This window comes from Hyla sarda, chromosome 2 (assembly GCF_029499605.1).
Source record: "Hyla sarda isolate aHylSar1 chromosome 2, aHylSar1.hap1, whole genome shotgun sequence".
In the NCBI taxonomy this organism is placed as follows: Eukaryota; Metazoa; Chordata; class Amphibia; order Anura; family Hylidae; genus Hyla; species Hyla sarda.
This window is the reverse complement of record NC_079190.1, coordinates 343209580-343234585: the sequence shown is the minus strand read 5'-3', so window position 1 is coordinate 343234585 and position 25006 is coordinate 343209580. Positions and strand designations below refer to the sequence as shown.

Genomic DNA, 25006 nt, shown 5'->3' with positions numbered 1-25006 from the left:
AAGTGCATGGGAGGAGGTTAGATATAGTCAGGGACCAGGTGGGAGCCAATTAAGCTAATTGGACCAGACACCAATCATTGGTGCACTGGCCCTTTAAGTCTCAGGGAGCTGGCGCGCGCGCGCCCTAGAGAGCGGAGCCGCGCGCGCCAGCACATGACAGCAGGGGACGGGAACGGGTAAGTGACCTGGGATGCGATTCGCGAGCGGGCGCGTCCCGCTGTGCGAATCGCATCCCCAACGGCCATGACAGAGCAGCGCTCCCGGTCAGCGGGACTGACCGGGGAGCTGCAGGGAGAAAGACGCCGTGAGCGCTCCGGGGAGGAGCGGGGACCCGGAGCGCTAGGCGTAACAGTACCCCCCCCCTTAGGTCTCCCCTTCTCTTTATCGGGTAACTGCCTCCCCTGGGATGAGGACACCGGGAAGGGATGGAGGGATTCCTCAACGGCAGGCAGAACCGCAGGAGTAGGAATGGGGAGAGAGGGCAGAGGGCGAGACCTGGCACGGGGCAGTGTGACACCAGGACGAGGGCCATGAGGGGACACAGAAGCTTGCCTGATGGAACTGGGAGGGGGGGAGGGGCATTTCCTGTGGCAGGCAGAGTCCTTAATGACCTTAGGGGGACCGGATACAGGAGGAACCACAGGGTCACGGCAGGGAGTACTGGGAACCGGTTGAAGGCAGTCCTTGGAACAAGAGGGGCCCCAACTCTTGATCTCCCCAGTGGACCAATCCAGGGTTGGGGAATGGTGTTGAAGCCAGGGTAGTCCAAGGAGAACTTCAGAAGTGCAATTAGGAAGGACAAAAAATACAATCTCCTCGTGATGATGTCCGATGCACATTAGGAGGGGCTCCGTGCGGTAACGCACGGTGCAATCCAACCTGGCTCCGTTGACCGCGGAAATGTGGAGTGGCTTGACAAGACGGGTCACCGGAATGCGGAATTTATTCACAAAGGACTCCCGAATAAAATTCCCAGAAGCTCCAGAGTCCAGGCAGGCCACGGCTGAGAGGGGAGAGCTGGCTGAAGTGGAAATCCGAACAGGTACCGTGAGATGTGGAGAAGCCGACTTGGCATCAAGAGACGCCACACCCACGAGAGCTGGGTGCGAGCGTGCGTTTCCCAGACGTGGAGGACGGATTGGGCAATCCACCAAAAAATGTTCAGTACTGGCACAGTACAGACAAAGATTCTCTTCCTTACGGCGATTCCTCTCTTCCAGGGTCAGGCGAGACCGATCCACTTGCATGGCCTCCTCGGCGGGAGGCCTAGGCGCAGATTGCAGTGGAGACTGTGGGAGAGGTGTCCAGAGATCTAAGTCTTTTTCCTGGCGGAGCTCTTGATGCCTCTCAGAAAAACGCATGTCAATGCGAGTGGCTAGATGAATGAGTTCATGCAGGTTAGCAGGAGTCTCTCGTGCGGCCAGAACATCTTTAATGTTGCTGGATAGGCCTTTTTTAAAGGTCGCGCAGAGAGCCTCATTATTCCAGGATAGTTCAGAAGCAAGAGTACGGAATTGTATGGCGTACTCGCCAACGGAGGAATTACCCTGGACCAGGTTCAGCAGGGCAGTCTCAGCAGAAGAGGCTCGGGCAGGTTCCTCAAAGACACTTCGAATTTCCGAGAAGAAGGAGTGTACAGAGGCAGTGACGGAGTCATCGCGGTCCCAGAGCGGTGTGGCCCATGACAGGGCCTTTCCAGACAGAAGGCTGACTACGAAAGCCACCTTAGACCTTTCAGTAGGAAACTGATCCGACATCATCTCCAAGTGCAAGGAACATTGCGAAAGAAAGCCACGGCAAAACTTAGAGTCCCCATTAAATTTGTCCGGCAAGGACAGGCGGAGGCTAGGAGCGGCCACTCGCTGCGGAAGGGGTGCTGGAGCTGGCGGAGGAGATGGTTGTTGCTGCTGTAGCTGCGACTGTACTTGCTGTAGTTGTGACTGGAGTTGCTGTGTCATGGTGGTCAAGTACGACAGCTGGTGATCTTGTTGCGCTATCTGTTGCGACTGCTGGGCGATCTGACGAGCTTGCTGGGCGACCAGCGTAGGGAGGTCAGCGACAACTGGCAGAGGAACTTCAGCGGGATCCATGGCCGGATCTACTGTCACGATGCCGGCTGGCAGGAGGTGGATCCTCTGTGCCAGAGAGGGATAGCGAGGACCGTGCTAGTGGACCGGTTCTAAGACACTACTGGTTTTCACCAGAGCCCGCCGCAAAGCGGGATGGTCTTGCTGCGGCGGTAGTGACCAGGTCGTATCCACTAGCAACGGCTCACCTCTCTGGCTGCTGAAGATAGGCGAGGTACAAGGGAGTAGGCAGAAGCAAAGTCGGACGTAGCAGAAGGTCGGGGGCAGGCGGCAAGGTTCGTAGTCAGGGGAGATAGCAGAAGTTCTGGTACACAGGGTTTAAACACACAAAACGCTTTCACTAGGCACAAGGGCAACAAGATCCGGCAAGGAAGTGCATGGGAGGAGGTTAGATATAGTCAGGGACCAGGTGGGAGCCAATTAAGCTAATTGGACCAGGCACCAATCATTGGTGCACTGGCCCTTTAAGTCTCAGGGAGCTGGCGCGCGCGCGCCCTAGAGAGCGGAGCCGCGCGCGCCAGCACATGACAGCAGGGGACGGGAACGGGTAAGTGACCTGGGATGCGATTCGCGAGCGGGCGCGTCCCGCTGTGCGAATCGCATCCCCAACGGCCATGACAGAGCAGCGCTCCCGGTCAGCGGGACTGACCGGGGAGCTGCAGGGAGAAAGACGCCGTGAGCGCTCCGGGGAGGAGCGGGGACCCGGAGCGCTAGGCGTAACACACACAAGCACTCAATCCAGAACAGCTTTCTGTCCCAAAGAATATAGGAGTTTGTGATATACAGATAAAGGGGTACTCCGCCCCTGGTCATCTTATCCCCTATCTAAAGGATAGGGGATAAGATGTCTGGGAAGTTGGAGGTAGAGGTTGCAGGGAGAAAGAGGGTACCCAGGATTATACTTAGCAGATTATCAGAGTGTTGGGATCCTTGGTGCAGGGGAGGAGGCAGGACAGCAGTCTGGTGATGGTCTCTGTTTCTTGGGCCTGGATCCTCGCTGCCTCTTAGGGTGACTGCCTCTCAGGATGACTCCTTCCTTTCTACTGAACTTGGTTTATATAGGTAAGTTCATTGGATGTCCTCACCCCCCCCCCCTCCCTGGCCAGATATCCCCAGGCACCAACACAGGTTGGTGGGCACATACCAGAGAATGTTTGTAGACAATGCCACGTGTGTTTTGGCCTCTCTATGACCTGGCCAGATATTCCAAGGTTACCATGATACGTGCTTGAGGCAGGTTAGGTGGGCACATTCCAAGATGTTTTACAACACATCCCAAAATATGCCCCCGGTCTAATGGTCATTATATTGCTGTTTATGATATTCCCCAAGTCATGTAAGAAATATTCCTGTTTGTGCAACATTTCTATAGAGATTCCTATAAAGGTCTTTTATAGGGAATAGGTTGATGTGAAATAGATTGATATCAATAGGATTATATGACGCTTCCCTTCACAACTATTGTTATATATAAAAATAATAATAAAACATGAGCACAATTTCTGTTTACCTAACGTTTTAAATGCTAAAAAAAATGAAACAGGCATGGTCACTTAAAAAAAACTTTTGACATATCGCAGAGACACATGAATGTCACGATGCCGGCTGGCAGGTAGTGGATCCTCTGTGCCAGAGAGGGATGGCGAGGACCGCGCTAGTGGACCGGTTCTAAGCCACTACAGGTTTTCACCAGAGCCCGCCGCAAAGCGGGATGGTCTTGCTGCGGCGGTAGTGACCAGGTCGTATCCACTAGCAACGGCTCACCTCTCTGACTGCTGAAGATAGGCGAGGTACAAGGGAGTAGGCAGAAGCAAAGTCGGACGTAGCAGAAGGTCGGGGGCAGGCGGCAAGGTTCGTAGTCAGGGGAGATAGCAGAAGTTCTGGTACACAGGCTTTAAACACACAAAACGCTTTCACTAGGCACAAGGGCAACAAGATCCGGCAAGGGAGTGCATGGGAGGAGACCAGATATAGCCAGGGAGCAGGTGGGAGCCAATTAAGCTAATTGGGCCAGGCACCAATCATTGGTGCACTGGCCCTTTAAGTCTCAGGGAGCTGGCGCGCGCGCGCCCTAGAGAGCGGAGCCGCGCGCGCCAGCACATGACAGCAGGGGACGGGAACGGGTAAGTGACCTGGGATGCGATTCGCGAGCGGGCGCGTCCCGCTGTGCGAATCGCATCCCCAACGGCCATGACAGAGCAGCGCTCCCGGTCAGCGGGACTGACCGGGGAGCTGCAGGGAGAAAGACGCCGTGAGCGCTCCGGGGAGGAGCGGGGGCCCGGAGCGCTAGGCGTAACAGTACCCCCCCCCTTAGGTCTCCCCTTCTCTTTGTCCGGTAACTGCCTCCTCTGGGATGAGGACACCGGGAAAGGATGGAGGGATTCCTCAACGGCAGGCAGAACAGCAGGAGTAGGAATGGGGAGAGAGGGCAGAGGGCGAGACCTGGCACGGGGCAGTGTGACACCAGGACGAGGGCCATGAGGGGACACAGAGGCTTGCCTGATGGGACTGGGAGGGGGGGAGAGGCATTTCCTGTGGCAGGCAGAGTCCTTAATGACCTTAGGGGGACCGGATACAGGAGGAACCACAGGGTCACGGCAGGGAGTACTGGGAACCGGTTGAAGGCAGTCCTTGGAACAAGAGGGACCCCAACTCTTGATCTCCCCAGTGGACCAATCCAGGGTTGGGGAATGGTGTTGAAGCCAGGGTAGTCCAAGGAGAACTTCAGAAGTGCAATTAGGAAGGACAAAAAATACAATTTCCTCGTGATGAGGTCCGATGCACATTAGGAGGGGCTCCGTGCGGTAACGCACGGTGCAATCCAACCTGGCTCCGTTGACCGCGGAAATGTGGAGTGGCTTGACAAGACGGGTCACCGGAATGCGGAATTTATTCACTAAGGACTCCCGAATAAAATTCCCAGAAGCTCCAGAGTCCAGGCAGGCCACGGCTGAGAGGGGAGAGCTGGCTGAAGTAGAAATCCGAACAGGCACCGTGAGACGTGGAGAAGCCGACTTAGCATCAAGAGACGCCACACCCACGAGAGCTGGGTGCGAGCGTGCGTTTCCCAGACGTGGAGGACGGATTGGGCAATCCACCAAAAAATGTTCAGTACTGGCACAGTACAGACAAAGATTCTCTTCCTTACGGCGATTCCTCTCTTCCAGGGTCAGGCGAGACCGATCCACTTGCATGGCCTCCTCGGCGGGAGGCCTAGGCGCAGATTGCAGTGGAGACTGTGGGAGAGGTGTCCAGAGATCTAAGTCTTTTTCCTGGCGGAGCTCTTGATGCCTCTCAGAAAAACGCATGTCAATGCGAGTGGCTAGATGAATGAGTTCATGCAGGTTAGGAGGAGTCTCTCGTGTGGCCAGAACATCTTTAATGTTGCTGGATAGGCCTTTTTTAAAGGTCGCGCAGAGAGCCTCATTATTCCAGGATAGTTCAGAAGCAAGAGTACGGAATTGTATGGCGTACTCGCCAACGGAGGAATTACCCTGGACCAGGTTCAGCAGGGCAGTCTCAGCAGAAGAGGCTCGGGCAGGTTCCTCAAAGACACTTCGAATTTCCGAGAAGAAGGAGTGTACAGAGGCAGTGACGGCGTCATTGCGGTCCCAGAGCGGTGTGGCCCATGACAGGGCTTTTCCAGACAGAAGGCTGACTACGAAAGCCACCTTAGACCTTTCAGTAGGAAACTGGTCCGACATCATCTCCAAGTGCAGGGAACATTGCCAAAGAAAGCCACGGCAAAACTTAGAGTCCCCATTAAATTTGTCCGGCAAGGACAGGCGGAGGCTAGGAGTGGCCACTCGCTGCGGAAGGGGTGCAGGAGCTGGCGGAGGAGATGGTTGTTGCTGCTGTAGCTGTGACTGTACTTGCTGTAGTTGTGACTGGAGTTGCTGTGTCATGGTGGTCAAGTACGACAGCTGGTGATCTTGTTGGGCGATCTGACGAGCTTGCTGGGCGACCAGCGTAGGGAGGTCAGCGACAACTGGCAGAGGAACTTCAGCGGGATCCATGGCCGGATCTACTGTCACGATGCCGGCTGGCAGGTAGTGGATCCTCTGTGCCAGAGAGGGATGGCGAGGACCGCGCTAGTGGACCGGTTCTAAGCCACTACAGGTTTTCACCAGAGCCCGCCGCAAAGCGGGATGGTCTTGCTGCGGCGGTAGTGACCAGGTCGTATCCACTAGCAACGGCTCACCTCTCTGACTGCTGAAGATAGGCGAGGTACAAGGGAGTAGGCAGAAGCAAAGTCGGACGTAGCAGAAGGTCGGGGGCAGGCGGCAAGGTTCGTAGTCAGGGGAGATAGCAGAAGTTCTGGTACACAGGCTTTAAACACACAAAACGCTTTCACTAGGCACAAGGGCAACAAGATCCGGCAAGGGAGTGCATGGGAGGAGACCAGATATAGCCAGGGAGCAGGTGGGAGCCAATTAAGCTAATTGGGCCAGGCACCAATCATTGGTGCACTGGCCCTTTAAGTCTCAGGGAGCTGGCGCGCGCGCGCCCTAGAGAGCGGAGCCGCGCGCGCCAGCACATGACAGCAGGGGACGGGAACGGGTAAGTGACCTGGGATGCGATTCGCGAGCGGGCGCGTCCCGCTGTGCGAATCGCATCCCCAACGGCCATGACAGAGCAGCGCTCCCGGTCAGCGGGACTGACCGGGGAGCTGCAGGGAGAAAGACGCCGTGAGCGCTCCGGGGAGGAGCGGGGGCCCGGAGCGCTAGGCGTAACAATGAAAAGTTTTCATCACTTTGGGGTCTGGGTGTACAGGTTGTCATAAATTGGATTATTATTCATGGTGTGGCTTGAAAGTTTTTAAACCTTTAGAATTTACTATATTTCTGCATACATTTGGCCAAAAAAATTATATCAACTTTCACACGTCTATAAAAGTAAAAAAATACTACTAAGTCAAACAAATTAGTCATATATGTTAGACTTAAAAAAAAAAAGTAATTTTAGGTAATTTATTTATTGAGAGGAATGATACACTATCACATATGATAGTTTGTGAACCTTTAGGATAAGCAGAGTCAGGTGTTTTCAATCAATGGGATTACAATCAGGTGTGAATGGGTTACCTGTTTTATTTAAAGAACAGGGACCTATCAAAGTCTGATCTTCACAAAACATTTGCGGAAGTGTATCATGACACAACAAAGGAGATTTCTGAAGACTTCAGTTGTTGATGCTTATCAGGCTAGAAACATTTAGAAAAGTTCTCTAAAGAGTTTGGGCTCTACCTACCTTTGTCACATTAGCTAATATTAAAGAGGTTATCCACCATAAGGTGATTTTAGTACTTACCTGCCAGACAGTAATGGACATTCTTAGGAAGCATCCACGCTTGTCTTTGGGTTAAATGGTGCTGTGAGATTACAATAAAGCTGTGGCTTTCTTTTTGTGAACAGGCTTTTTCCTGTTGGAGTTTTTTCTTTTACTACAAATCCCATAATTCCATTTTCCCCCTCCCACACATCAGCCACCCCACACATTGAACCACAAACATGCTGAATTCCATGCAAAAGACCAGTGCTTTCTAACTAGGGTGCCTCCAGCTGTTGAAAATTCCCTGTGGTCGCTTCACCCACTGAAGCAGAACAGGCTCCCTATCATTAATTGACTAGTGAGGTAGTGTCTCTGTTGCACTGCATTCTGGAAATACCAGAGACAGGAGTCATTTAGTATGCTGTTAAAAATGAACATCCAGTGAAAAGATCACAAATGAATGCTAGACCAACCAACAGAGACAGTATATTATGAACTACAATGACTTTATAGCCCCTGTAGCATAGTCAAATTAAAAAAAATCTTGGAATACCCTTTTAGGGTATGTTCACACCTACAGGATCCTGCGCAGGTTTGATGCGCAGGATTTGTAACTGCCGATTAGAAGCTGTGCTAAGTCATTTAGTTTACATTGAAATCTGCAGCAGAAAATCCTGTGCATCAAATCTGCGTACGTGGGAACATACCCTTAAAGGGGTATTCCGGGCAAAAACATCTTATCCCCTATCAAAAGGATAGGGGATAAGATGTCTGATCACGGGAGGCCCGCCGCTGGGACCCCCCCACGATCTCCCTACAGCAGCCCGCATTCTATGCGTAGCTGCGTCTGAAGTTTCGGAAACCTCCGGGCTTCCAAGACGGGGACGGGACGTCACGCCACATTCCCTCCATTCATTTCTATGGGAGGGGGCGTAACGGCCGCAATGCCCCCTCCCATAGACATGAATGGAGGCGGCGTGGCGTGACGTCACATCCCCGTCTCGGAAACCCGGAGGTTTCTGAAACTTCAGACGCAGCTATGCATAGAATGCGGGCTGCTGCAGGGAGATCGCGGGGGGTCCCAGCGGCGGGCTCCCTGCGATCAGACATCTTATCCCCTATCCTTTGGATAGGGGATAAGATGTTTTTGCCCGGAATACCCCTTTAATGTTCATGTGTCTACCATCAGCAGGACACTTAACAGCAATTATGTGTATGGCAGGACTGTAAGGAGAAGGCCACTGCTCTTAAAAAAGAACACCACTGCCATCGGCAGTATGCTAAAAGATCCCCTGTACAAGTCGGAAAGCTATTGGAACAAAGGGGGAAATTTATCAAAACCTGTGTAGAGGATAAGTTGCCCAGTTGCCCATAGCAACCAATCAGATTGCTTCTTTCATTTCACAAAGGTCCTTTTCAAAATGAAAGAAGCGATCTGATTAGTTGCGATGGGCAACTGGTCAACTTTTCCTCTACACAGGTTTGGATAAATCTCCCCCAATCTTTTGTGGACAGATGGGAACAAAATATAGATTTTTGGTTTAACCCTTCCCCCTGGAAACCGGAGACTGAGGCTGAACATCATAGAGGCTGGGGCTGCTGGTGCAGCTAAGCAGTGTGAGGGCACTCTTCATATGCAGTCATCACTATTTGACCATGGCATGTGAAGGGTTACAGCTATCATACAGATGGTCTAGATGCCACAATCCCTGCACACGAGAGGCACTCAAGCTTATTCTAGCCCTGTCATAAAAACACGGCGGGCTAGAAAAAGTGCCCTTACTGATCGCTATACAAAGGTGTATCAATGGTCATTAAAGGGGTACTCCATCCCTAGACAACTTATCCCCTATACAAAGGATAGGGGATAAGATGAATGATCGTGGGGTCCCGCCACTGGGAACCCACACGATCTCTCCTGCAGCACCCCTGTCATATGGTGCACGGAGCAAGCTTCGCTCTGTGCCTGATGACTGGCGATGCAGGGGCCGGAGGATCATGAGGTCATAGCCCTCACTTTAAGCATTAATAACTCTGGGATGCTTTTACTCATGTATTTGATCCAAAATATTTTTCTACTTTTTTTTTTCTACTTTATATTAGTGGTAAATTTTTGTCCATACTTGCATCATTTCTTGGTGAAAAATTCCCACATTTCATGAACATTTTTAAAACTTTGCATTTTTCTAACTTTGAAACTCTCTGCTTGTAAGGAAAGTGGATATTCCAAATAAATTATATATTGATTCACATATACAGTATGTCTACTCTATGTAGGCATCATAAAGTTGACATGTTTTAACTTTTTTAAGACATTAGAGGGCTTCAAAATATAGCAGCAATTTTCAAAATTTTTATGAAAATTTAAAAATCTGAATTTTTCAGGGACCAATTTTGAAGTGAATTTGAGGGTCTTTATGTTAGAAATACCCCATAATGGACCCCATTATGAAAACCGCACCCCTCAACGTATTTAAAATGACATTCAGAAAGTGTGGAAACCCCGTAGGTGTTTCACAAGAATAGCAGCAAAGTGGAGGCGAAAATTCTAAATCTTCATTTTTTACACTAACATGTTCTTGTAGACCCATATTTTGATTTTTTTTAAGGGGTAAAAGGAGAAAAAGCCCCCCAAAATGTGTAACCCAATTTCTCTTGAGTAAGGAAATACCTCATATTTGTATGGTTTTCGGAGGCATGTCTTATTTAGGAAGCCCCCATGATGCCAGAACAGCAAAAAACACCAAACATGGCACACTATTTGGGAAACTACACCCCTTAAGGAATGTAAGAAGGGGTTCAGTGAGCCTTAACCCCTTAAGGACTCAGCCCATTTTGGCCTTAAGGACTCAGACAATTGAATTTTTACGTTTTCATTTTTTCCTCCTCGCCTTCTAAAAATCATAACTCTTTTATATTTTCATCCACAGACTAGTATCAGGGCTTGTTTTTTGCATGACCAGTTGTCCTTTGTAATGACATTGCTCATTATATCATAAAATGTATGGCGCAACCAAAAAACACTATTTTTGTGGGGAAATTAAAACGAAAAACGCAATTTTGCTAATTTTGGAAGGTTTTGTTTTCACGCCGTACAATTTATGGTAAAAATGACATGTGATCTTCATTCTGAGGGTCAATATGATTAAAATGATACCCATTATTACATACTTTTATATTATTGTTGCGCTTAAAAAAAATCACAAACTTTTTAACCAAATTAGTACGTTTATAATCCCTTTATTTTGATGACCTCTAACTTTTTTATTTTTCCGTATAAGTGGCGTTATGGGGGCTCATTTTTTGCGCCATGATCTGTACTTTTTTTTTATACCACATTTGCATATAAAAAACTTTTAATTAATTTTTTATAATTTTTTTTAATAAAATGTATTAAAAAAGTAGGAATTTTGGATTTTTTTTTTTCGTTCACGCCGTTCACCGTACGGGATCATTAACATTTTATTTTAATAGTTCGGACATTTACGCACGCAGCGATACCAAATATGTCTATAAAAAATGTTTTTTACGCTTTTTGGGGGTAAAATAGGAAAAAACGGACATTTTACTTTTTTATTGGGGGAGGGGATTTTTCACTTTTTTTTTACTTTTACATTTTTTTTTATTTTTTTTTACACTTGAATAGTCCCCATAGGGGACTATTCATAGCAATACCATGATTGCTAATACTGACCTGTTCTATGTATAGGACATAGAACAGATCAGTATTATCGGTCATCTCCTGCTCTGGTCTGCTCGATCACAGACCAGAGCAGGAGACGCCGGGAGCCGGACGGAGGAAGGAGAGGGGACCTCCGTCCGGCGTTCTGAATGATCGGATCCCCGCAGCAGCGCTGCGGGCGATCCGATTGTTCATTTAAATCGCGAACTGCCGCAGATGCCGGGATCTGTATTGATCCCGGCACCTGAGGGGTTAATGGCGGACGCCCGCGAGATCGCGGGCGTCGGCCATTGCCGGCGGGTCCCTGGCTGCGATCAGCAGCTGGGATCAGCCGCGCATGACACGGGCATCGCTCCGATGCCCGCGGTTATGCACAGGACGTAAATGTACGTCCTGGTGCGTTAAGTACCACCTCACCAGGATGTACATTTACGTCCTGCGTCCTTAAGGGGTTAACACCCCCACAGGTGTTTGATGAATTTTCAATAAAGTTGGACGTGAAAACCCCAAATTTTTCATTTTCACAAGGGGTAATAGGTGAAAATGTCCCCCAAAATGTGTTACCCCATTTCTCTCAAGTAAGGAAATATCTCATATGTGGATGTAAAGTGCTCTGTGGGTGCACTAGAGGGCTCAGAAGGGAAAGAGCGACATTGGGCTTTTGGAGAGAGTATTTGGTTGGAATAGAAGTGGGGGGCCATGTGCATTTACAAAGCCCCCATGGTGCCAGAACACACATGTGACCCCATTTCGGAAACTACTGCCCTCCCGGAACGTAACAAGGGGTGCAGAGAGCTTTTACACCCCACTGACGTTTGACAGATCTTTGGAACAGTGGGCTGTGCAAATGAAAAATTACATTTTAGATTTTCACGGACCACTGTTCCAAAAATCTGTCAGTCACCTGTGGAGTGTAAATGCTCACTGCACCCCTTGTTATGTTCCGTGAGGGGTGTAGTTTCCAAAATGGGGTCACATGTGGGTGTTTTTATTTTTATTTTGTGTTTATGTCAGAACCGCTGTAACCAGCAGCCAGCCTTGTGCAAATCACCAGTTTAGGACTCAAATGTACAGAGTGCACTCTCACTCCTGAGCCCTGTTGTGCGCCCGTAGAGCACTTTACATCCACATATGGGGTATTTCCATACTCAGGAGAAATTGCATTACAAATTTTGGGGGGCTTTTTTTCCCCTTTTACCTCTTATGAAAATGAAAAGTAGGGGGCAACACCAGCATTTTTTACACGAACATTCTGTTGTAGACCCCAACTTTACCTTTTCATAAGGGGAAAAAGCCCCCCAAAATTTGTAGCACAATTTCTCCCAAGTACGGAAAAACCCCATATGTGGCACTAAACTGTTGCCTTGAAATACGTCAGGGCTCCGAAGTGAGAGAGCGTCATGCGCATTTGAGGACTAAATTAAAGATTTGCATAGGGACCTCTGCCACCAAAAAATACCCTATGGCAGTGTTTCCCAAACAGGGTGCCTCCAGCTGTTGCAAAACTCTCAGTATGCCTGGACAGTCAATTGCTGTCTGGCAATGCTGGGAGCTGTTTAGCAACAGCTGGAGGCTCCATTTAGGAAACAGTGCTGTATGAGATGTTTTTCAATTTTATTGGGAAGGGGGGTTGGGGGTAACTGTGTAGGGGTATATGTACATGTAGTGTTTTACTCTTCATTTTATGTTAGTGTAGTGTAGTTTTGTGGGTACATTCACATGGGCGGGGGGGGAGGGGGTTCACAGCACGTTTGAGCTGCAGCGGAAACTCACTGTAAACCCCGCCCATGTGAATGTACCCTGTTGCAAAACTACAACTCCCAGCATGCACTGACAGACCATCCATGATGGGAGTTGTTGTTTTACAACAGCTGGAGACACACTGATGGGGAAACACTGAGTTAGGGTCTGTTACCTAACTCAGTGTTTCTGCACCAGTGTACTTCCAGCTGTTGCAAAATTACAACTCCCAGCATGCATGGTCTGTCAGTGCATGCTGGGAGTTGTAGTTTTTTAACAGCTGGAGGCACAAGGGTTGGAAAACATTGAGTTAGGTAACAGACCCTAAATCAGTGTTTCCCCATCAGTGTGTCTCCAGCTGTTACAAAACTGCAAGTCCCAGCATGCACTGACAGCTGAAGGGAAGAAAATGATAGTTTTGCAGCATCTGGAGGGCTACAGTTTGGAGACCACTGTATAGTGGTCTCCAAACTATGGCCCTTCAGATGTTGCAAAACTACAACTCCCAGAATGCCCAGACTGTCCAGGCATGCTGGAAGTTGTAGTTCTGCAACATCTGGAGAGCCAGATGCATGCCTGGACAGTCTGGGCATGCTGGAAGTCGGTTTGCAACATCTGGAGCATCCCAGTTTGTAGCCCTCCAGATGTTGCAAAACTACAACTCCCAACATGCCCAGACAGCCTTTAGCTGTCTGGGCATGCTGGAGTTGTAGTTTTGAAACTTCTAGGGGGCCACAGTTGAAGATGACCTCGATCTTCAGTCTGTGGTATGCTTGCGCTGTCCCCGTCGTTCACATGAGCCGCTGCAGCCGCTCCCGTCGGTCACGCTCGCCGCCACTGCCACCACTGTCACCACCGCAGCCAGGTACCCCCGCAGCCAGCCAGCCATCACCTACCCCGCTACCCCGCTCTGCCCACATTTCCAGGGGCGGGCAGAGCGGGGGATTATGACTTTTGACCAGTGACCCGATCGGTCGGAAAAAGCTGTAATTCGACAGTCAGAATCGCCTGGCGAATCACAGCGGTCTTCGACAAGGGGGGGGTCTCAAGACTCCCCTGGGCGATGTCCTGAGATGGCTGCTGATAGATATCAGCAGGCATCCCATTCTGATCACCGCCCCGTATGCCCTTGGTCCTTAAGTACCAGGGAGCAATGGCGTACCTGTACGCCCTTAGTCTCCAACAGGTTAAGTGTCATGAGGGGGCGGGGCCGTGAATCACGATCCTTCGGCCCCTGCATAGCCAATTATCAGGCATAGAGCGAAGCTCACTCCATGCACCAGATGTCAGGGGTGCTGCAGGAGAGATCGCGGGGGTTCCCAGCAGCGGGACCCCCGCGATTAGACAACTTATCCCCTATCCTTTGGATAAGATGTCTAGGGGCCGAGTACCCCTTGAAGAGGTTTAATGAGAAATTTTATATTTGGAGAAAGGTAAGTACTGCATTCCAGCATAAAAACCCTTATACCATCTGGGAAATGCAGTTGTGGTAGTATTATAGAACGTGAGTCATACAGCAATATAACAACCCTGAGAACAAAAGTTGTTCTACCAGAGAATGGTTAAAGAAGAATAAAGTTAAAGTTTTGGAATAGCCATGTCAAGTTCCTGACTTTAAAGGGATAGTCCACTGGCCAGCCTTCCGGCTGAGTTCGGTACATTTAGTTCCGAATGCTGTGCACGCACTGCGGGGGTCGGCCATGCCCCCTTGTGCCGTCAGGCCACGCCCCAATACAAATCTATGGGAGGGGGCGTAATGGCCGTCGCGTGGCCTACCCCCGCAGAGCTTGCACAGCATTTCGGAAGATTAATTCGGAATGCAGCCGGAAGGCTGCCCAGTGGAGTACCCCTTTAATCCAATGAATAAATGGCAAAGTCTAATATTTTTGACTCATGTTTGATTTGGTTCTCTTTATTTACTTTTAAGACGTGAAAATTGGATGTAGTTTTAGGTCAAATATATGCAGAAATATGGAAGTTTTTGAATTGTTCACAAACTTTCAAGCACTGCTGTAGTTCGAACAGCAGAGTAAGCATGAGTATTTTACATTTCAGAAAAAAACATGTACACCCATCAACCATGCACTCAGACGGATCCCTCCAAGGAACAGCCCAGGATAAAGGCAGCACACAAGACTTCAAAGGCATGCCGGGTAAATAAACCATTTTAACTTTGAAGTCTTGTGCGCTGCCTTTATCCTAGGCTGTTCCTTGGAGGGATCCGTCTGAGTGCTTCACCTGTGTGTCCAGGAGCAGCTGCCGTTCTTCGCCCGTTGCAGGGTTACTTCACGCCTTCACCATAGTTGTACTTGGTCGCAGTACAACTAAACTTGGTGAGCAAGTCTTTTTGTTTGTTCATCTTCTCTTTGCATTACGGTATCACACTAGGAGCGCTCTCCTTGTTTGTATATCACCCATCAACCATGACATTAACCCCTTAAGGACGCAGCCCATTTTGACTTTAAAGAGTAGCTGTCATCAAACTATATTTTCTAAACTAACTCAGATTATATTCACTAACTACTCCTAACACCCAGTGGCGTCTCCAGCATTCATATTTAGGGGGGGCACATGGGGGGCCAGTGACAAAAGTGGGGGGGGGGCATTTTAAAACGTGTGTGTGTGTGTCTGTATATGTGTATATATATATATATATTTTTTTTTTTTAAATATGCACACATATATATTATATATATATATATATATCATAAATAAATAAATATATATATATATATAGACAAAGAATAAGTCAGCCAGCACTTTAGTTGATACCAAACTATTATATGGACCTGGCCTACAGGTGCACGCCACTGGGCTAGATATACAGCAACAGAAGAATGCAGCAGCACACTGCCAGCACAAGGATATAGGTGAAACATGAAAATGCAGTTAAAACATGGAGAGCTATACAGCTATGGTGTAATAGATGCAAATGTGAAACTATGAAATAGTGAGGCACTTAGCTCGCAAATTTGTCTCCGCCGGCGGTCAAATAGCTTGGACCGTCCCACCGCGATAAGGTGGCCTCATTGGGAAGGACCCTACACTGTGAATATGCCTCTGTGTGAACAATTCAGTAAGCATGGCAGGGTCTGGAACATCCAAGACACCTTATATACACCTGATAGAGGTGGGTGGGGTGCAAGGCCAACATGGAGGTAGCTACTCCCCCGTATGTGCAATACAGACAAAGAATAAGTCAGCCAGCACTTTAGTTGATACCAAACTATTATATGGACCTGGCCTACAGGTGCACGCCACTAGGCTAGATATACAGCAACAGAAGAATGCAGCAGCACACTGCCAGCACAAGGATATAGGTGAAACATGAAAATGCAGTTAAAACATGGAGAGCTATACAGCTATGGTGTAATAGATGCAAATGTGAAACTATGAAATAGTGAGGCACTTAGCTCGCAAATTTGTCTCCGCCGGCGGTCAAATAGCTTGGACCGTCCCACCGCGATAAGGTGGCCTCATTGGGAAGGACCCTACACTGTGAATATGCCTCTGTGTGAACAATTCAGTAAGCATGGCAGGGTCTGGAACATCCAAGACACCTTATATACACCTGATAGAGGTGGGTGGGGTGCAAGGCCAACATGGAGGTAGCCACTCCCCCGTATGTGCAATACAGACAAAGAATAAGTCAGCCAGCACTTTAGTTGATACCAAACTATTATATGGACCTGGCCTACAGGTGCACGCCACTAGGCTAGATATACAGCAACAGAAGAATGCAGCAGCACACTGCCAGCACAAGGATATAGGTGAAACATGAAAATGCAGTTAAAACATGGAGAGCTATACAGCTATGGTGTAATAGATGCAAATGTGAAACTATGAAATAGTGAGGCACTTAGCTCGCAAATTTGTCTCCGCCGGCGGTCAAATAGCTTGGACCGTCCCACCGCGATAAGGTGGCCTCATTGGGAAGGACCCTACACTGTGAATATGCACACTTGTTCACTTGTTCACACATAGGCATATTCACAGTGTAGGGTCCTTCCCAATGAGGCCACCTTATCGCGGTGGGACGGTCCAAGCTATTTGACCGCCGGCGGAGACAAATTTGCGAGCTAAGTGCCTCACTATTTCATAGTTTCACATTTGCATCTATTACACCATAGCTGTATAGCTCTCCATGTTTTAACTGCATTTTCATGTTTCACCTATATCCTTGTGCTGGCAGTGTGCTGCTGCATTCTTCTGTTGCTGTATATATATATATATAAATATGCACACATACACACACTGTGCAGAACATGTTTAATAAAAAAAAAATGTTAAAATTTTTTATTAAAAATCTTCATACATTCTTGTTGCACAATGATTTTTTTTTTCCGTTTTTGCCGTAGATTTTTGGGTAAAATGACTGATGTCATTACAAAGTAGAATTGGTGGCGCAAAAAATAAGCCATCATATGGATTTTTAGGTGCAAAATTGAAAAAAATATGTTTTTTAAAAGGTGAGGAAAAAACAAAAGTGCAAAAACGGAAAAACGCTATGTCCTTAAGGCGTTAAAACTAATAAATCTAGCTAATGATTTATACAACACAGTGGGAGCAGGCACTGTGCGTACACATATGCCTTGTGTCCTTAGGGCTCATTTACGCGGACGGATCCCCCCACAATGGACCCTACAGTGCTGCCTCCATCTGTGCCTGCTCATAACAGCAATCCTCCACTACGAGCAGACACGCTTTCTCGGCCTAGCTCAGAGAGCCATGATGTGCGCGAGTATACACATCAAAGTGTGTCTGCTCGTTGTGGCGGATTGCCGTTATGAGCAGGCACAGATGGAGGCAGCATTGTAGGGTCCATTGTCGGTGGATCTGCAGCGTAAAATACACTGTGGATCCACCCCTGAATGAGCCCTTAGGGTACGTTCACACGTACAGGATCTGCTGTATATTTTCTGCAGCTGATTTTGCTACCTATTGATGCTAATGGGTTGCAAAATCAGCTGCACAAAATATGCAGCAAAAATATGCAGCTGATCCTGTGCATGTGAATGTACCCTTAAAGGGTACCTCTCATCAAATAAACTTTTGATATATTTTAGATTAATGAATGTTGAATAACTTTCCAATAGCATGTTAATGAAAAATATGCTTCTTTCTATTGTATTTTTCCCGATCAGTCCTGGCAGCAAGCATTTCTGACTCATGCTGGAGTCCTAAACACTCAGAGCTGCCAGCCTGCTTTGTTCACAGCCAAACAGGCTGTGAACAAAGCAGGCTGGCAGCTCTGAGTGTTCTCCTTTGTGAACAAAGCAGACTGGCAGCTCGTAGTGTTTAGGACTCCAGCATGAGTCTGATATGCTTGCTGCCAGGACTGGTAGGGAGACCCCTAGTGGTCATTTCTTCAAAGTGGAAAATTAAATAGAAAGAAGCATATTTTTTAATAACATGCAATTGTAAAGTTATTCTGCATACATTAATCTATAATATATGAAAAGTTTTTTTGATGAGAGGTACCCTTTAAGGGGTTAATGATAAACTAGCAGTGTGTTCACACCTTGTCCTCCCAGAGGGGTCACTTTCCCTCCTCCAGTGTCCACAGGTCACCAACAGGTCACATTACCACAACAATTTTTTCCCAAAAATTGTTCTGATAATGTGACCTGTGAACACTGAAGGAGGGAAAGTGACCCCACTGGACTGTTACTATACACATTACCCAGCCCCAGGATATACTGCTGATCAGGGGGGAGAGAGGGAGGACACAGGACATCACATACCCTCACATGAAGCTGCTCTGTGTTCCGGAGGCCTGTCAGCTCTCGGCCCCGTCCTCTCCTGTGCTGGGGGCGGAGCCATCATCAGGTACCTTCATCCCTGCTCTGCCTTTCTCTGCTAATGATACGCAGACCAGGAGCAGCCCAGGTATATCCTCAGCAGCTGCAGCGGGCTCTTTACCCAGCCGGTCAGTCCGTCCCTGGCCCACACTAGTATCAGGACAGCCCTATTTGTTTTAAATGGGGGGGGGGGGGGGCACAAGGGGGGGCACGGCCTGATCTAGGGGGGCCATGGTCCCCTCTGCCCCCCCCCCAGCGACGCCACTGCTAACACCCCTCCTGCCCTGAAAAAAAATTCAGAGCATTAAAAAGCTCTGTATCATACCTTTCCCCTTGCTCACATTGTAAAAGCTCCCGGCAGGAGAAAGTGGGCATTCCACAGCAGGGGCGACGTCACTGAAGCCTGCAAAAGCTGTGACTCATCATGCCTGGCACGTACTTCCTGAGTTTGGACTTCTGCAAAACCGGGTGGAGTCCAAATTAACTGTTTGGGAACAGAACAGAGCCACTTGGTTGCCATTTTTTCAATCACATTAAAAACATAAAAGTATGAGAATTTTAACAGCAAGTAAATAGCAAAGTGTCTTATAATAATTGTTTATAAGATCAAAGACCCAGGGTTAGTCAGGGGCCAAAAACACAATATAAACCAAACCCCAGGGCCAAAGCCCGGGGTGACAAAACCCCAATATGCACGCCCTTTAAAATGTAACTTTTATTAATGTAAATCTAAAAGATGTCCCCAAAGTAAAGATTTAAACCCAATACAGGACAGGAGTGTATGCAATACAGGACAGGAGTGCAGCTGTGTGTAGTATGGCGGCTCTACAGACTACCGCTCTACTCCTGTCACTGTAGTAATTAAAAACTAACAAAAGATGCCAACCTCTACATGTTTCACGGCTACAGCGGCGCTCTCAAGAGGAATATAGTGGCAATGGAATTTGCAAATCACAGCGATCGCCGACAAGGGGGGGGGGGGGTCTCAGGATCCCCCTAGGCGATATGCCGGGGTGGCTGCTGTTAGATAACAGCAGCCATCCCGGTCGGATCACCACGTCCGAAGACGCAGTGATCCAGGAACGCAGTGCCGTGCGTGCTGTATGGCGCTGTGCGCTAAGTGTAGCTTAGCGGAGCCATAAATTATTAGTGCTTGTCCTTAAGGGGTTAAAGGGGTACTCCAGTGGAATTTTTTTTTTATCAACTGGTGCCAGAAAGTTAAACAGATTTGTAAATGACTTTTATATAAAAATCTTTATCCTTCCAGCATTGTGGTCAGACTGAAAAGAACTATACAACTTCCTCTGTAGTATACAGCAGTTGATAAGTACTGGAAGGATTAAGAAATCTATTCAACTTTCTGGCAGCAGTTGATTAAAAAAATAGTTTTCCACCAAAGTACCCTTTAAAGGGGTACTCCACTGGCCAGCCTTCCGGCTGCATTCGTAACTAATGTTCAGAACGCTGAGCACGCGCTCGTGATGTCAGGCCGCGCCCCCTCAATTCAAGTCTATGGAAGGGGGCATGGCGGCCGTTACTTCCCCTCCCATACACTTGTTCCCATACACTTGTATTGGGGACGTCGCCTGACATCAAGAGGGGCGTGGCTGACCCCCGCAGCGTGCGCACAGCATTCAGAACGAAATGTCCTGAACTCAGCCGGAAGGCTGCCCAGTGGAGTACCCCTTTAAAGAGGACCTTTGGCCAACCCACAAAAAAAAGAAAAAGAAGATATTGTAGTCAATAAAACTGTATAACCCCACCCATCACCTGATATCCACTCCCATTATTAAAATTAAGTTCATGCCCATATGACTCATTCCCTAAATTGACAAATTATAAATGTTCTTCTCTTTGGATTGAAAGGGTGTATCAAAAAACTGTAAAAAAATAAAAATAAAAGTAGGCGTGTGATGAGGGTGCCTAAAAAAAATCTAAATTTATTTGGGTTGGCCACAGGTCCTCTAAAACCACTTGCCTAATATTGCTGTCAAAACTACTTTGACTCATTAAGACATTGACATCACAAAATGTCTGAAAGTATTTCATGGTATCCAGCACCAATACATTATAAGCAGATCCAACAATGTATAGTTAGGTGATGAGTGCCAAAGTAACTTCCGCGTAAATGCCAGGACACGAGGTTTCCCACGAGAACATATCCCAGAGCATTACACTGTTCCACCCTGCTTGCTTGTTTTACGTTTACATTCTGATGCCATCTTTTTTTTTTGCAATCATCTACATGATGTAAAAGAAAATGTGATACATTATACCAGGCCACCTTCTTCCATTTGCTTCATGGTCAAGTTCTAAACCTAACATACCCATTGTAGGTGCGTTTGAGGTCAGAATAGGCACCTAGACACAAGAAGCAACATAACATAAAAACAACATAAAAATTCCCTTTGCTTTCAGGGCTACAAACTGTTATTCATAACTCAATCTTTTCAAACTGACCACAGTTCCTCAGGCTATTGATTTCTGTAAACTGGTTTTAAAAAGTACTGCCAACTAGCTAATGTCTAGGGGGCAGCCAGATAGTCTGGCACCGGGGAGAAATGAGAATTAAAATAAAATAATTTTTCCTGTGTCTTGTAGCTGCTTGTCCACATATTTAAATTAAATTCATATTTGACCAGTCTCAAAGTGCATAATAATAAGGACCAATAATTGTAATGCGAAAAATCGAACAATTTATGGTTTAAAGGAAAACTGTCTTCAGTGTCACTGCACTAACCTGTTGGTTCAGGTGCGTAATTTGGGTGACACTGATGACAACCATACTTACCTGTCCCTGTTCCGTGTTCCCGCTGTCCCTCTATCTTTATTCTTGGAGCGGGCTTGGGCGGAGCTTGCTTACATCACTGCTGCTGTTTCCGTAGGCCTGCTCGCAGCAGAGCAAAGAAACAGCAGCAATGATGTCAGAAAGTGCCACCAATACCCCAAGCCTGCCACTTCACTGGAAGGAATGAAGAACAATGGGACCATGGGTCAAGGACATGTAAGTATGGTTCTTATCAGTGTGACCCACACTACACACCTGCAACCTGAACAGATTGGTGTGGGTAACACTGATTATTGTCTTTCTTTAACCAGCCTTACTCTTACCTACTTACACCACACTGAACACACTGTCCCTCATTTACTATTCTAAACCCGACTTGTTTTGTTGTTTTTTTTTGTCGCATCTATGTGCGCCAGTCTGCAACACAATGCAACATTTTTTCCCGACGGACCCGATGTGGATTCTCCCAAACCCGAAAAAGGGGCATAACCCGACATTTCTGAGCTTTCCCAAGTATTTATAAAGGTTTCCAACCCGAATTTGTTGAATTGTTGTGTATTTTTTCCCGACAACTCAGAGGAGTTGGAAACCAAAACCAACAAAACCCACGTGCGACAAACAGGATGCAACATAATAATAAATACCAGGGGAAAAAAGCAATCAGGTAAGAAAGCAAGATAGACTTACAACCCGATTTTCTAAGTAAATGAGGGCCTCTATTCATAAAGAGATGGCAGTGCTGAATCATTCCTAATATAAGAATATGGTTAAGGCATCCTTAAAGATCATATATTTTATTTCACAGGAAATATTGTGAAATCCATAAAATGAATGAAAACGGAAGAAATATGCAATAATAAGGGCTTAAAATGAAATAGTGAAAAATAAAGAAGAAAGATAGCAGTGGATGATGATGTTGGAGAGGGTGATAACAATAGAAAAATCACTACTTATCATTTATCATTGTAAATGATAAGTAGTAATAAGATATTTTTTCTGTTCAATGACTAATTGGCAGATTGTTTCCTCTTTGTAGATGGAAGATAACATGAAGCCACTACGCCCGTATGAACGTATGGATACTCTAAAACAGTTCCTAGAACATGACAGACAAGTTTTGCGGTTTTACTGTCTGTGGGATGATACAACATCACCTTTTGGAGATGCAAGAGAACTTATATTACATTATTTCTTAGCTGATGACACAGTTGAAATTATAGAGGTCATACCACCAAATTCTGGACGGGACTCTGTTCCAGTCTTTCTTCATCGAGGAAAACTACCTAAGGTAATTAACACTAGCATAACAAGGAGCCTGAACTGTACAGGAACTTCCTAACATGGCAGATTTTGCATGTGAAGTATTGTTTACAAGTCACAAATCCAACAAAAGTTGGTTCTGTAGAGCTTTGTCTTGAGCTGAACCTCAGAGGTCTCATTGTGACTGGGCCTTGTTACTGTATTAAAGGGGTTATCCAGGAATAGAAAAACAGAGCCAATTTCTTTCAAAAACCGCTCCCCGTCTGTCTCCAGGTTGGGTGTACTTCTGCAGCTCAGTTCTATTGAAATGAATGGAGCCAAGTTGTAATATCACACACAACCTGGGGACAGACGTGGAGCTGTTTTTGTAACATTAGTTAAAAAAATTAGCATTGTTTTTCTAATCCTGGATAACCCCTTTAAAACTTGAGCCTACAAGAGAACATGTGGTCTGCTGGTGAGCCAAGAAAGCTTATTTATTTATTCATTCATTCATTCATTCATTTTTGTGTGTTTTATCATTTGATAGTATACCAAAGCATATAGTTACATAGTTACATAGTTACATAGTTAGTACGGTCGAAAAAAGACATATGTCCATCAAGTTCAACCAGGGAATTAAGGGGTAGGGGTGTGGCGCGATATTGGGGAAGGGATGAGATTTTATATTTCTTCATAAGCATTAATCTTATTTTGTTCCAGGAATGTATCTAATCCTGTTTTAAAGCTGTTAATTGTTCCTGCTGTGACCAGTTCCTGAGGTAGACCGTTCCATAAATTCACAGTCCTCACGGTAAAGAAGGCGTGTCGCCCCTTGAGACTAAAATTTTTCTTCTCCAGACGGAGGGAGTGCCCCCTCGTCCTTTGGGGGGGTTTAACCTGGAACAGTTTTTCTCCATATTTTTTGTATGGGCCATTAATATACTTATATACGTTTATCATATCCCCCCTTAAACGTCTCTTCTCAAGACTAAACAATTGTAACTCCTTTAATCGCTCCTCATAGCTAAGATGTTCCATGCCCCATATTAGTTTAGTCGCGCGTCTCTGCACCCTTTCCAACTCCGCAGTGTCCCTTTTATGGACAGGTGACCAAAACTGAACAGCATATTCCAGGTGAGGCCGTACCAATGCTTTATAAAGGGGGAGTATTATGTCCCTGTCCCTTGAGTCCATGCCTCTTTTGATACATGACAATATCCTGCCGGCTTTGGAAGCAGCAGCCTGACATTGCATGCTATTCTGTAGTCTGTGATCTACAAGTACACCCAGATCCTTCTCTACCAGTGACTCTGCCAGTTTAATCCCCCCTAAGACATACGATGCATGCAGGTTATTAGTACCCAGATGCATAACTTTACATTTATCCACATTGAACCTCATTTGCCAAGTGGATGCCCAGACACTTAGTCTATCCAAGTCATCTTGTAACTTATGCACATCCTCTATAGACTGTACCGTGCTACAAAGCTTGGTGTCATCTGCAAAGATAGAAACAGAGCTGTTAATGCCATCCTCTATATCATTGATAAATAAATTAAACAACAGCGGTCCCAGTACTGAACCTTGGGGTACACCACTAATAACCGGGGACCAATCAGAGTACGAATCATTGACCACCACTCTCTGGGTACGATCCATGAGCCAGTGTTCAATCCAGTTACAAACTAAAATTTCCAAACCCAAAGACCTTAACTTACCTGTCAGACGTCTATGAGGGACAGTATCAAATGCTTTAGCAAAATCCAGAAACACTATATCCACAGCCATTCCTCTGTCAAGGCTTCTACTCACCTCTTCATAAAAGCAAATTAGATTGGTTTGACAACTTCTATCCTTAGTAAACCCATGCTGGCTATCACTTATAATACAATTATCCCCTATGTATTCCTGTATGTAATCCCTTATAAGTCCTTCAAACCTCAGGAACTGGTCACAGCAGGAACAATTAACAGCTTTAAAACAGGATTAGATACATTCCTGGAACAAAATAAGATTAATGCTTATGAAGAAATATAAAATCTCATCCCTTCCCCAATATCGCGCCACATCCCTACCCCTTAATTCCCTGGTTGAACTTGATGGACATATGTCTTTTTTCGACCGTACTAACTATGTAACTATGTAACTATGTAACAATTTACCCACAATGCACGTTAAACTTACCGGTCTATAGTTTCCTGGGGAAGACCTAGAGCCCTTTTTGAAGATTGGCACCACATTCGCCTTGCGCCAATCCCTTGGCACAATACCAGACACCAGAGAATCTCTAAATATCATGAACAGGGGTACAGATATTACTGAACTTACCTCTCTAAGAACTCTTGGGTGTAGTCCATCCGGTCCTGGGGATTTGCTTACATTTATATCACTTAAC

General features: G+C 46.8%; 1 protein-coding gene across 2 annotated transcripts in view; it reads left to right on the top strand.

The window, feature by feature from the left end:
- EFHC2 (EF-hand domain containing 2) overlaps positions 1–25006 on the top strand; it is a 119025-nt gene that overhangs the window by 27161 nt on the left and 66858 nt on the right. For both annotated transcript variants that reach the window (XM_056558173.1, XM_056558172.1), the window contains exon 5: positions 22406–22657. In XM_056558173.1, the coding sequence (XP_056414148.1) occupies positions 22406–22657 (252 nt within the window). The remainder of the gene's footprint in view (positions 1–22405; positions 22658–25006) is intronic.